This window comes from Parasteatoda tepidariorum, chromosome 5 (assembly GCF_982258835.1).
Source record: "Parasteatoda tepidariorum strain Cologne lab strain chromosome 5, Ptep-v5.0, whole genome shotgun sequence".
Classification (NCBI taxonomy): domain Eukaryota; kingdom Metazoa; phylum Arthropoda; class Arachnida; order Araneae; family Theridiidae; genus Parasteatoda; species Parasteatoda tepidariorum.
The window spans coordinates 56,500,066-56,510,789 of NC_141759.1; the positions used below are offsets into that span (position 1 = coordinate 56,500,066).

The 10,724-nt window shown below is 32.1% G+C and overlaps 1 protein-coding gene across 3 annotated transcripts in view; it reads right to left on the reverse strand.

Moving 5' to 3' along the window:
- Positions 1–2,660, reverse strand: part of LOC107455241 (U3-aranetoxin-Ce1a) — a 43,825-nt gene extending 41,165 nt beyond the window's left edge. Inside the window, exon 1 of one of the 3 annotated variants that reach the window (XM_043053460.3) lies at positions 2,506–2,660. Coding sequence is in view for 1 of the 3 variants with exons in the window: in XM_087163969.1 (XP_087020095.1) it covers positions 2,506–2,553 (48 nt within the window). In the remaining 2 variants the exon portion in view is untranslated. The remainder of the gene's footprint in view (positions 1–2,505) is intronic. The other 2 variants (XM_087163969.1, XM_087163970.1) reach the window with 2 other exon arrangements.
- Between the last annotated feature and the right edge of the window lie 8,064 nt (positions 2,661–10,724).

The window sequence follows — 10,724 nt, forward strand, 5'->3', positions numbered from 1 at the left end:
TAATCATTGGTTTCAATAAGAGTATGAAGATATTTAATTTTTTCTCCTAAATTAATTATAACCATTTGCCCATTAATTTAGCTATATAGTATATACTTCAGTTTTTATTTCAGTTATACAACCAATTAATTGGTATACTTTTATTGGTATTAATTGGTATGTTTTACCACTTTTTCCATTTATATATTTGAGATAGATACATGACTTCCTACTTTCTATGCCTTTATGGAAAGTAAAATTCCAGTGGTTGCTGGCTTTATATTTTAAACCATGATTCTTTGTTTCAAACTATGTAGTATAAACGATTCAAAAACGTGTATGATACATTACTTTGTTCTATTTTTATCGTGGTGATGCTTTTAAATGTTTGGTAACAATATCAATCATTCTAAAACCTTCAGAATTATTTCTCTTTACAAGTTTATAAAACATTTTGGTGTTAACTAATTAATTAGAGCAAATGAAGTTATAAACCAGACACAGAAGCGTACTTTCTTTGATAAAACAGACCTTTTTCCAACGAATTCCACTATTAATCTCAAAATTATTTGGGAAAAGTAGTGTAAAGAGCAGTCTAAAGCTTAGACCACTTAATGCTAATTCAACTTTTTACGTATTTCACCATATCTTGTTAATCGAATTAAAACATTTTTGAATTATAACACAGAATTATAAAGTTCATTTATTCAAAGATAATTCAATCCAAACTAACTTCATCGTATTTACTTAACTTTTCACTATCTTTTTAGCAAAAGGCAAAAACATTATAAATCGTAAAGTATAAGTTTTTTTCCAATGTTTTATGACATTTTAAATAGCGTAATTTTAAATGGTTTACCAAATTAACAGAAATATCACGTAAGCAATAATTTTTAATCCTAAGTATAATGCGCATTTTACTTATCACGATACCATTTTCTTAAAAAAAAAGCTTATTAAAAAAAGCTTATTTATTAACCTTGCTGATGTTTTCGATTTACGAAATTAATAGAAATATCACGCAAGTTGCAAAGCTTCAATCAGCATTAGTCTTCAGATAGAGATTGTTTTTATATATATTATATTAACATCTTTAAATATTCTGGAAAATAATAATATATTAATATACAAAAAATAAGTTTTAATTATGCAAACATTAATTAAATGTAATTAATATTTATTGATACAAAACCAAATAATGCACCTCTCCCTTTCTTAAAGGTAAAAAAACTCATCTTAATGCACTCCTAAAATGAAATGAAACAGTTGAATTTATGAATGTTCTAATTTTAGAATGGTCTCTTACACTACTTGGTCTATTGTATACAATATATGATATTCGGTAACACTAAAATTTCCACAATATTTGATATTCGGTTACACTAAAGTCTCCACAATATTTGATATTCGGTAACACTTAAGTCTCCACAATATATGATATTCGGTAACACTAAAATTTCTACAATATATGAAATTCGGTAACACTAAAATTTCCACAATACATGATATTCGGTAACACTAAAGTCTCCATAATATTTGATATTCGGTAACACTAAAATTTCTAAGTATAGTAGGATTCTATGCCCATAAGAGTAAGTAAAGTTATTTTCACGATATTATATAATGAATCATTTATCTTGGATTACATATACGCTAATTCTTAAAATAAAATCTATTTCTAAAATCGAATACGAACTAAACTTAACGGAACAGAAACGGATCGAAATGATATCGTATAAAATTCATTGATACACTTTAAAAAGACTAAAAAATTGAAATTAAATTATTATTAAATTAAATAATGGTAGTACACATCCAAAAACTTACATCTATACTTCAACGGTAGAATTTTTGTTCTGTAGATGCATACTAGTGTATAAGACAACAGCATACATACGCCAACTCATATTTCAATTGTAAAGAATTTCTTGATGCATCGGAAGTGCGCCTACATTAGCGTTTCCAGAAGCAAAAATAATTCCCGTATGATGTGAATAAGTTTAATGATAAGCTTTTTTTATTACGAGTGTTTAATTAAATTAAACCCGAAAAAATGTATATGAAAGCTCGATTTAGGGTTCATTTTAAGTAAATTGTTCCTTCATACATTTTTTTTTAAATTTTTCAACGTCAGATTTAAAGATATATTACACCAGTCCTTACAATGCAGCATTTAAAAAAGATACATTTTCACAAATAATCTTGCAAGGGCTGTCTAGTTGGTGATATGTACAGACTTATTTCGAGAAAAATTACAAATAATTAACAAATTTTTCCCAAAAATTCCCCTTTCTGCTTCAAGTTAAACTCATTATTAATTGTAAACTTTTTCCATTTTACTTTTTCCTCACTCATTATTAATTAAAAAATTTAATTAAAATTTTTCCATTTATTTTCTAAGTACATAATTTAATTAAAAATTTGAATGTGTTTTTTCTTTCGTTTTTTAACGATACATTTTCGTTCTCGTTATAAAAAGTATGATGAAGTAAAATACATGCTAAATGAAGTATTAATAGTACTCACCCAAACAAATGATAAACTTGATATGAGAATAAAAATAAGATATTTCATTTTGTATGGTATCTAGTTGAACCTTCTCACTGTAGCTAATGCTTTTTTGTCAAAGAGGCGACCCATTTATATATATATTTATTTCGTGATGTTATATGTTATTTTGTAAAATTAGATACGTAATCTCTGTAATTCTTTAGTACCTCTACGAACGATACAATGATAAAAGTAAATATTCAATTGAGATAAAAATTTCAGATCATGCAATACACTCACGTATTTAGTTTTTCTAGCTTAGAAATCGTGATCTACAGTTTATAAAATAAAATTTATTTCCTGCGTTGGTAACGACTGGTAAAGTTGGTAACGTTGGTGGTTGATAACAACAACATTTTTTGCTTTCTTAGTCAAAATTAATTATAGGCCGGGATAGCCTGGTCGGTAGGGCGCTGGACCTATGTCCGAGAGGTCGTGGGTTCGAACCCCGCCGGCTGAAGACTCCCCGTGTAGTAAAGTGACTAATGCACGTTAAATCTGTCGAGTCGCAAAAGTCCTCCATGTTCCCATAACAAATCAATACCTCTGGGGATACTGGATTGGAGATCGATCGTTCTCTGATTCAGGTCAAAATTACGATCTGTGGATGATTGTTGTTGTTGATGAAGTTCATTTACGTCGCACTAGAGCTGCACAATGGGCTATTGGCGACGGTCTGGGAAACATCCTGAGGATGATCCGAAGACATGTCATCACAATTTTGATCATCTGCAGAGGGGATGGCACCCCTGGTGATAGCCTAGAATATTTACTCTTGACGCAATAAATTTCACCAATTCCAGTTAAGCTACTTGCTGTCGCATCCAACTTGCAGACCAATAACGAATATTCGTATTAAATAGGGAAATGGACTGAAATTGCCTCATAGGTCTCGATGAATACTTATCATTATTTTAAGCACGAAATTTGAGATATAAATATATAATCAGAACATAATAATTGAAATGGAGCAGACATAAATAAATGTACATGCTGATTAAATATTATGTGACTCTAGTAATCTTCTCAAAATAAAGGATGTAATCGAATGTAAAACTCCTTAACTTCATCGAGGATGTTTGCACTGGTTTTATGATATTCGATCAAATGAAAATCTAGAACAATTTATGATTCACTGCTTAGTTTTCGTGACTTCTAAGAAATGAATTTATATTTCATTTCGTGGATCTAAAGTAAAATATGATTATTCAGCTCATTTAATGAAGTTACTGTAATACAACCTTCTGAGCCTACGTTCTCTAAAATCTTAGATTAGAAGGGAAATTTTCTGTAATTAGAGAAAGCTAAAAACCTAAAAATTTAAAATAAATAAGCATTTTAATCAATGTTCTCACGTTTTAATATCTGCCAAAGTGGAGATCTTAATTTATAAAATTTATTTGTTATTTTTTTCATTTAATCAGATATTATTTTTATAAATTTGTATTTCCTGTTTCAAAAATTCATAATAAAATTCATTATGAAATGTACCTAAAAGTTAGTAATTCATAATAGAAGTACTAATATTTAAATGTTTTTACTAATTAGAAGTTTTTAGTTGATTTTGAAATTTTAGATGAAAAAAAATATTGTTTAACATTATTAAATATCTGAAACGAAAATAATTCTACAATACAATTTTTCAGATTTAATAGAAAGAATTTTTTAAAAAAACTAAGAGAAATAGTAGAAAAAAATAACTTGAGTTTTCGTTTCGCTAGTAGAAATATTATGTGAATGAAATGTTGAATTTATAACTTTTTCCGTGGACTCAGTTTCGACTGAGGGTTTGCATACTTCTACACTAAACGTTATATTGGTTTGTTAGGTTTGGAGGCTGTTGTGTATGGCGGCATCTGATAAAAATAAAAGGTTAGTGTTAATTATTCTATGAGTCAATTATCGTTGTTTAGAATGTCAAACCAATATTATACCTGTATATTAGTGTTCACTATTAAAAAAAATAAAGTAATAGTTATAATTTTTGTGCTCTAAATATGTTCAAGTGTAAGTGTACCTCAAACTGCCGAGTGTAACAAACTATGACAACATTTTATTCTTATCTATACTTTAGAATGACTCATAAACATTTCGCTAATTTTATTTCTTAAAACTTTATTTTTTAACTGTCTAACTCTAACATAATTCGTTTTTGTTTAATAATACTTTAATAATAAATATTTTTAAAAAATGTAGCATTTTTTGTATTTTATGATATTTTTTATGGCAAGCTGGGAATTAGCACTAATTATTATGGCGAATTGTAAACGCTAAATAAAGAACGCAAAAATTTAGGAAATTTAAATAGAATTTAATAATTAACATTAAATTTTTTTTTCTGAGCATGAAATTTAGATAAATGAAATCTGTGCTTTAGATGGTTTTTTTCTGCTTAGACACATAAAATAAAAATGCATTTTTTTTAATAAGCATTCAGATAATGTCTAGGCTAAACAAATATTAATCTGAGTTACTAAGTTAAGCTAGCTGCTAATTTTTGTTAAAAATTTATAATGATAAAGATTTAATTATCGAAATTTTTATTCTAGAGCAGCATTATTTTATTGATATCTTACAAATTTTGTAGAGTAATTAAATGTAATAAATACCTGCAATAATTATTTTTCAGCAGGTTGTTTTCCAGATTTATAAATGATGGCTAACTTTAGGAAATGGTACCCAGAAAATTAGGAGAGAAAAAATATTAAGATAAAAGATCTACGAGAAAAAAATGATCTACGAGAAAAAAAATGATCTAAGAGGAAGAAAAAAAAGTTCTTGTCCGAACACTACCTGCAGGTCATCAAAACGTGGCATTATTTTATTGCAGATACAGACAGAGAAATTTTTCCAAATAAAATATACAATTTTTGTTTAGACAACTCACTGCCAAATGATTATAATCTTATCATATAAGTTCCATTTTGTGAAACTGACTCATCATATTTTTACTATTTTAGGCTCTATCTTATCTACACTGGAGTGCAAAACTTAAGCAACATGTGGTTTTTCGGCCACAGCTCCCCAACAAAGTATAAAATAGCCATGAAATTGCAGTATAATATGCACGTAATTCAGTAGAAAGATTATTTGTATGCAAAGTTTAGAAATAAAACGTCGTAGGTGATGTAAGTGTGCGTAAACCTTGTGGGTCGGCGCGCGCAGGTCAAGGCTGTGATAAAAGGATGAAGAGCACCGTAGTTAAAGACATTCGCTGCAAGTGCAAGTGATTTGTTTTTGTGAAACATGTCTTCAAGAAATCATTTAGACGACTTTACTCGAGGAAGAATGATTGGGAAGCTTGAAGAGGGGCGTAGTGTGACCAGTGTCGCCGAAGAGTTCGGGATCAACAAAAGTGTTGTTTCTCGTGCTTGGAATGCCTTTAAAACTACTGGTACAGTTGTTCGGAAGGTTGGTGTGGCCGTCCAAGGAAAACAACACCAAGAGATGACCGTTACATTGTCCTCCAGGCAAAAAGAAACCGTTTTCAGTCAGCGAGCGCCATATCTCAGCAATTGTGCACAGCCACAGGACGACAAGTATCAAGATTTACAGTGGCCAGACGCCTCCACAAAGGTGGCTTATTTGCTAGACGTCCTGAACGCTGCATACTTTTAAAAGTTAGCCATCGGCTGCACCATTTAGAGTGGTGCAGGGAACACGAAACCTGGACACCTCATCAATGGAGTCGCGTCCTCATCACAGATGAGAGTCGTTTTAGTGCTACAAGCGATTCTCAACGTCAGTTGATCTGGAGAGAGGTTGGAGCTCGATTTCATCCCAATAACATCGCGGAAAGAGATCGTTACGGTGATCCTGGAGTTGTCGTCTGGGGTGGCATGATGCTGAACGGGCGGACTGAGCTTCAGATCTTCGATCGAGGTTCTGTAACTGGAGACCGCTACTGCAATGAGGTAATCCTACCCCATGTGCGTCTGTTCCGAGGGGCCATTGGACCAGACTTCATTTTAATGGATGACAATGCCCGGCCTAACCGTGCTGCTAATGTTCAAGAGCTACTGGAAAGTGAAGATATCACACGAGTGGATTGGCCAGCTTACTCTCCAGATCTAAATCCCATAGAGCATGTGTGGGATGCATTAGGGAGACGTCTTGCGACAGGACAGTATCCTCCTGATAACACCCATCACCTGAAAAATGCGTTAAAGGAGGAATGGAGACGTTTACCCCAAGAACTCCTGGATAATCTGGTGCTTAGCATGGAGAGACGATGCCAAGCAACAATTACAGTAAGGGGAGGGCATGTCCCATACTAGGGAACATCTGCCAGTTGTACTTACGCTTCTTCAGGCAATCATGTGTAACGCCACTATATGTCGAATAAAGCCTTTTTGTTCCATACCCTACTTTAAGCTTTATATTCATTTCTGCGCCATTATTCTTTTACCATCGTTTAAGTACAAAATAATGTACATCATTTTCAAATTTCATGTCAATCGGATGATTTCTTGTAGAGTTATGACAAAAAACGCACTTGTTGTTTAAGTTTTGCATACCAGTGTATTTTAATCTAATCAAGTAACAGAACTACTGCAGTTGCCTCGTTTGAGCAGTCATTAGTATAATTCACTACTTCAGCGATTCTCAACCTGTGGGGCGCGCCCCCCTAGGGGGGCGCTAGCACACCAGAGGGGTGGCGCGAGAATATTCAAGAGAAAATATTATTTAAAAAAAATTGATTAACTGGATGAAAGGAAAACACACATATACATAGAAAACAAAATACATTTTGACATATTTAATAACTTATTAAAGTGAAACAACTTATTAAATCAAAATTTAAGGTGGGGAGCCGAGGGTGATGGCTTGGCCCTAATGATTTTTTTATAATTTTCTGATTAAGTCTGTGTATCTGAATTTTTTCTGTATTATCTTACACCTATCTCTAATACATATCACGTATACTTCTCATTGTAAAATAAAATTTCATTTATTTTATAGTACAATTTTAAAATTTTAGCTTCTGAACCTAAGGTTTCGCACAGGTTCCAAAGGTGAGCCATGTTTTGAAATCACTTTTTCACTTCCTCAATTTATGTTTAGAAAAAACACTTGGACTGGCAAACTTCTTTTAAAAAGGCACTTTAAGTGTCTTGCTGGTAGGAACAAGTTTCCCGACTTTAAAAAAGATATTTGTTTTCAGAGTGTATAATTTGTTTATTGATTTTACTTTGATAGTTGTGTGAAGTCACTAGCGATTCTTTTGAGTTAACTCATTAGAATTAATCAAGAATTATTGAGTTAATTTTTTCAGAAGGATCAGCCAACAAATAAGAGTTAAATAACCATACTAGAGTTAACTAACTAAACCCATAACTAATCTAAAAATACCCAAATTTGCAAGAAAATACCAGAATCGACCACAAAAACACTCATAACTACCACAAAAATAAAAAAATACCTGAAAAATGACTTTAAAATGTAACAAAACAAAAAACTTGAAACTAAATATTGCAAAGTCTACTAAAGTGCAGAGGACGTCAAAATATTATAAAAATTTAAAAAATACCAAAGTTCCACATTTGCTTAAAATGAAATAAATCAATTGGCATTTAATTCAAGCATTCTTTTTTGAGAAATAATATGCTACGTGATGATTTATAATTAACTCTTTTATAGATTTCACGTTTGCTTCCGAAGGTGGCCAGAGTGTCGCGCCACTTGGGAACATACATAAGGTCTCTCTTACCATTTGCACGACATAAAACTATTAATCTGATAGATTAATTCGAATTAAAGTAATGTGGTTAAAGAAAAAGAAATAAACTTTCAGAAAACATATTATAACTCAAAGTTCTAAGAATTTGAACACATTATCTTCTCACCTGGAATTTAGAACGACAACTGCAAATAATTAAATCACTTCATACAATAGAGGCCATTCAAGGAAATATATTCCAATTCAGCCTCGTGCACCTCAGATACAAGATTTACAATGCAGAAGGGAAATCTTATGATTTAAAATAAATTTCATTCTACTTTGAAGGGGGGGGGGGGGCTACGTTAGGAGCACTGGCCACCTTTGGCTTACCCACCTTACTTAATCAAACATACTAAATTTTTAAAAAAATTTAATAATTTTTAGTGACTTCCTTGGGTCTGTCCTGCAGAGCAAAGTTTTTTGAGGTGAGGCTTAATATTAGAAATAGCCACTCTCAGTCCTGTTTCTATATTTAGCCGTGATCTATATTTTGTCTTCAAAGAAGCCACAGCAGAAAATCCAGTTTCACAAAGGTAGGATATTGAAAATGGTAATAGAATGCGAAATGTCCTTTGTTTCAGTGCAGAAAAATCCTCCTCCTGCCAAAATTCAAACAGTGATTTATTACTAAATTGCATTTCAGTTTCGCCACTTGTCGTGAAGTCTATGAATTTTTCTTCTTCATCAATTGAGAGTCCTTCGGGAGTCTTATGAAATGGATTCCTAACCCACTCGTAACTTGCTAGCAGTATGTCATGAGCAGGAAAATACTTTTTAAAATTCTTTGCCAGCATGACTAAATGATTTTCAATGGTTACAAACGGAACTTTCATATATTCTTCTTCAGCCTTATAAGTTTTAGTACAATTATCCACATTTGCAAACATTGTTAGGTTTTTTTGCTTTAAATTTCTGTCCCACAATTCTAATTTTCTACAAAAAGCATTAACTTCATCACTCGTATCCAACATATGTGTATTTGCTCCTTGGAGTTTAAGATTCAAGTTATTTAATTTCTCGAATATGACGACCAAGTATCTCAATTTCATCACAAATAAACAATAGTGTAAATTCCCGGTTTCCGGTCTGTTATCTTCTAAGAAAATGACGATTTCTTCTCTTAATTCATGAGCACGTTTCAAAAATTTCTCACGTGATAAACATCTTGCCTCACATTTAAATAGTAACTCTGAATGTACTGAACCCATGTCATTACAAAGAACAGAAAAGATTCTCGCTCTCAGCGTTCTCATTTTTATATAATTTGAAATGGTTACAACCGCAGTTAATACAATATTTAAACCAGGACGTATTTCTTTCGAACCCAAAGCTTCTCTGTGGATCATGCAATAAGTCCAGACGTATTGAGGCGATTTTTGTTTTACTAGTGCTTGTATACTTTCGAACCTTCCGGATATTGAACAAGCATATTCCGATGCATATTCCAGTACATATTCCGATGCAATTTTTGCATTCTGTGTTTGCATCATTCATAACATCATTTAAAATAGCAAATAATGCTATCGCTGTTGTTTTGAGTTCTATTGCTTTGCAGAAAAGTAGTTCTACTACTGACATATTATCACAAAATCAGACATAGGCAATGAAATGAGCATCTTTCTCTTGCTTCAAAGTTTATTGAAAACATTTTGTCACGCAACATCGAGAAAAGCTGACACTACATTTCCAGCTGTATCACCAATTCGACGAGCAACAGTATCATTTGAAAGAGGTATGGACTGTAATTGTTTTGAAAAATTAACTCCAAACATAGTTTATACTATCTCAATTGCTGCTGATTTTTACTTTGCTTTTATTTTGGTAGTTACTTAAAAATAATTTAAAGACAGAATTAAAAATACTCAATATACATTATTGTTGTATGCATTTTACTGCAATTGGGGGGCGCGATGAAAATTATGATTGAAAACTGGGCCGCCAATACTGAAAGGTTGAGAAACGCTGCACTACTTATTAAAGAATGCACATACAAACAGTAAATAGCGAATCTTGACAGCTATTTTAGTCTATGATTTATCTTTTTTTTCCATATATGAGTGGTGCATTTTTTTAAAATTCTAGTTACAGTTTGCAAGCAACAAAAACGGGTCGCATTCATTTCATCGACAATCACTTCATCGACAGGTCATTTCATCGACACCACTTCATCGACAGACCATTTCATCGACTAGGTCATTTCGTTGACAGGCAGTTTCCTCGACATGGTCATTTCGTCGACAGGTCATTTCGTCAACAGGGTCATTTCCTCGACAAGTCATTTCGTCGACAGGGTCATTTCGTCGACAGGATCATATCTTTGCCAAGGTGTTTACGCCGACAGGGTCATTTCATTGACAGAGTCATTTCGTCGACAAGGTCATTTCGTCTACAGGGGTCATTTTATCGACTATATGTAGAAAAAGTTATTTCGTAAGCAAAGTCACACGTAATTTGGAAACTAGTTTTATGATTT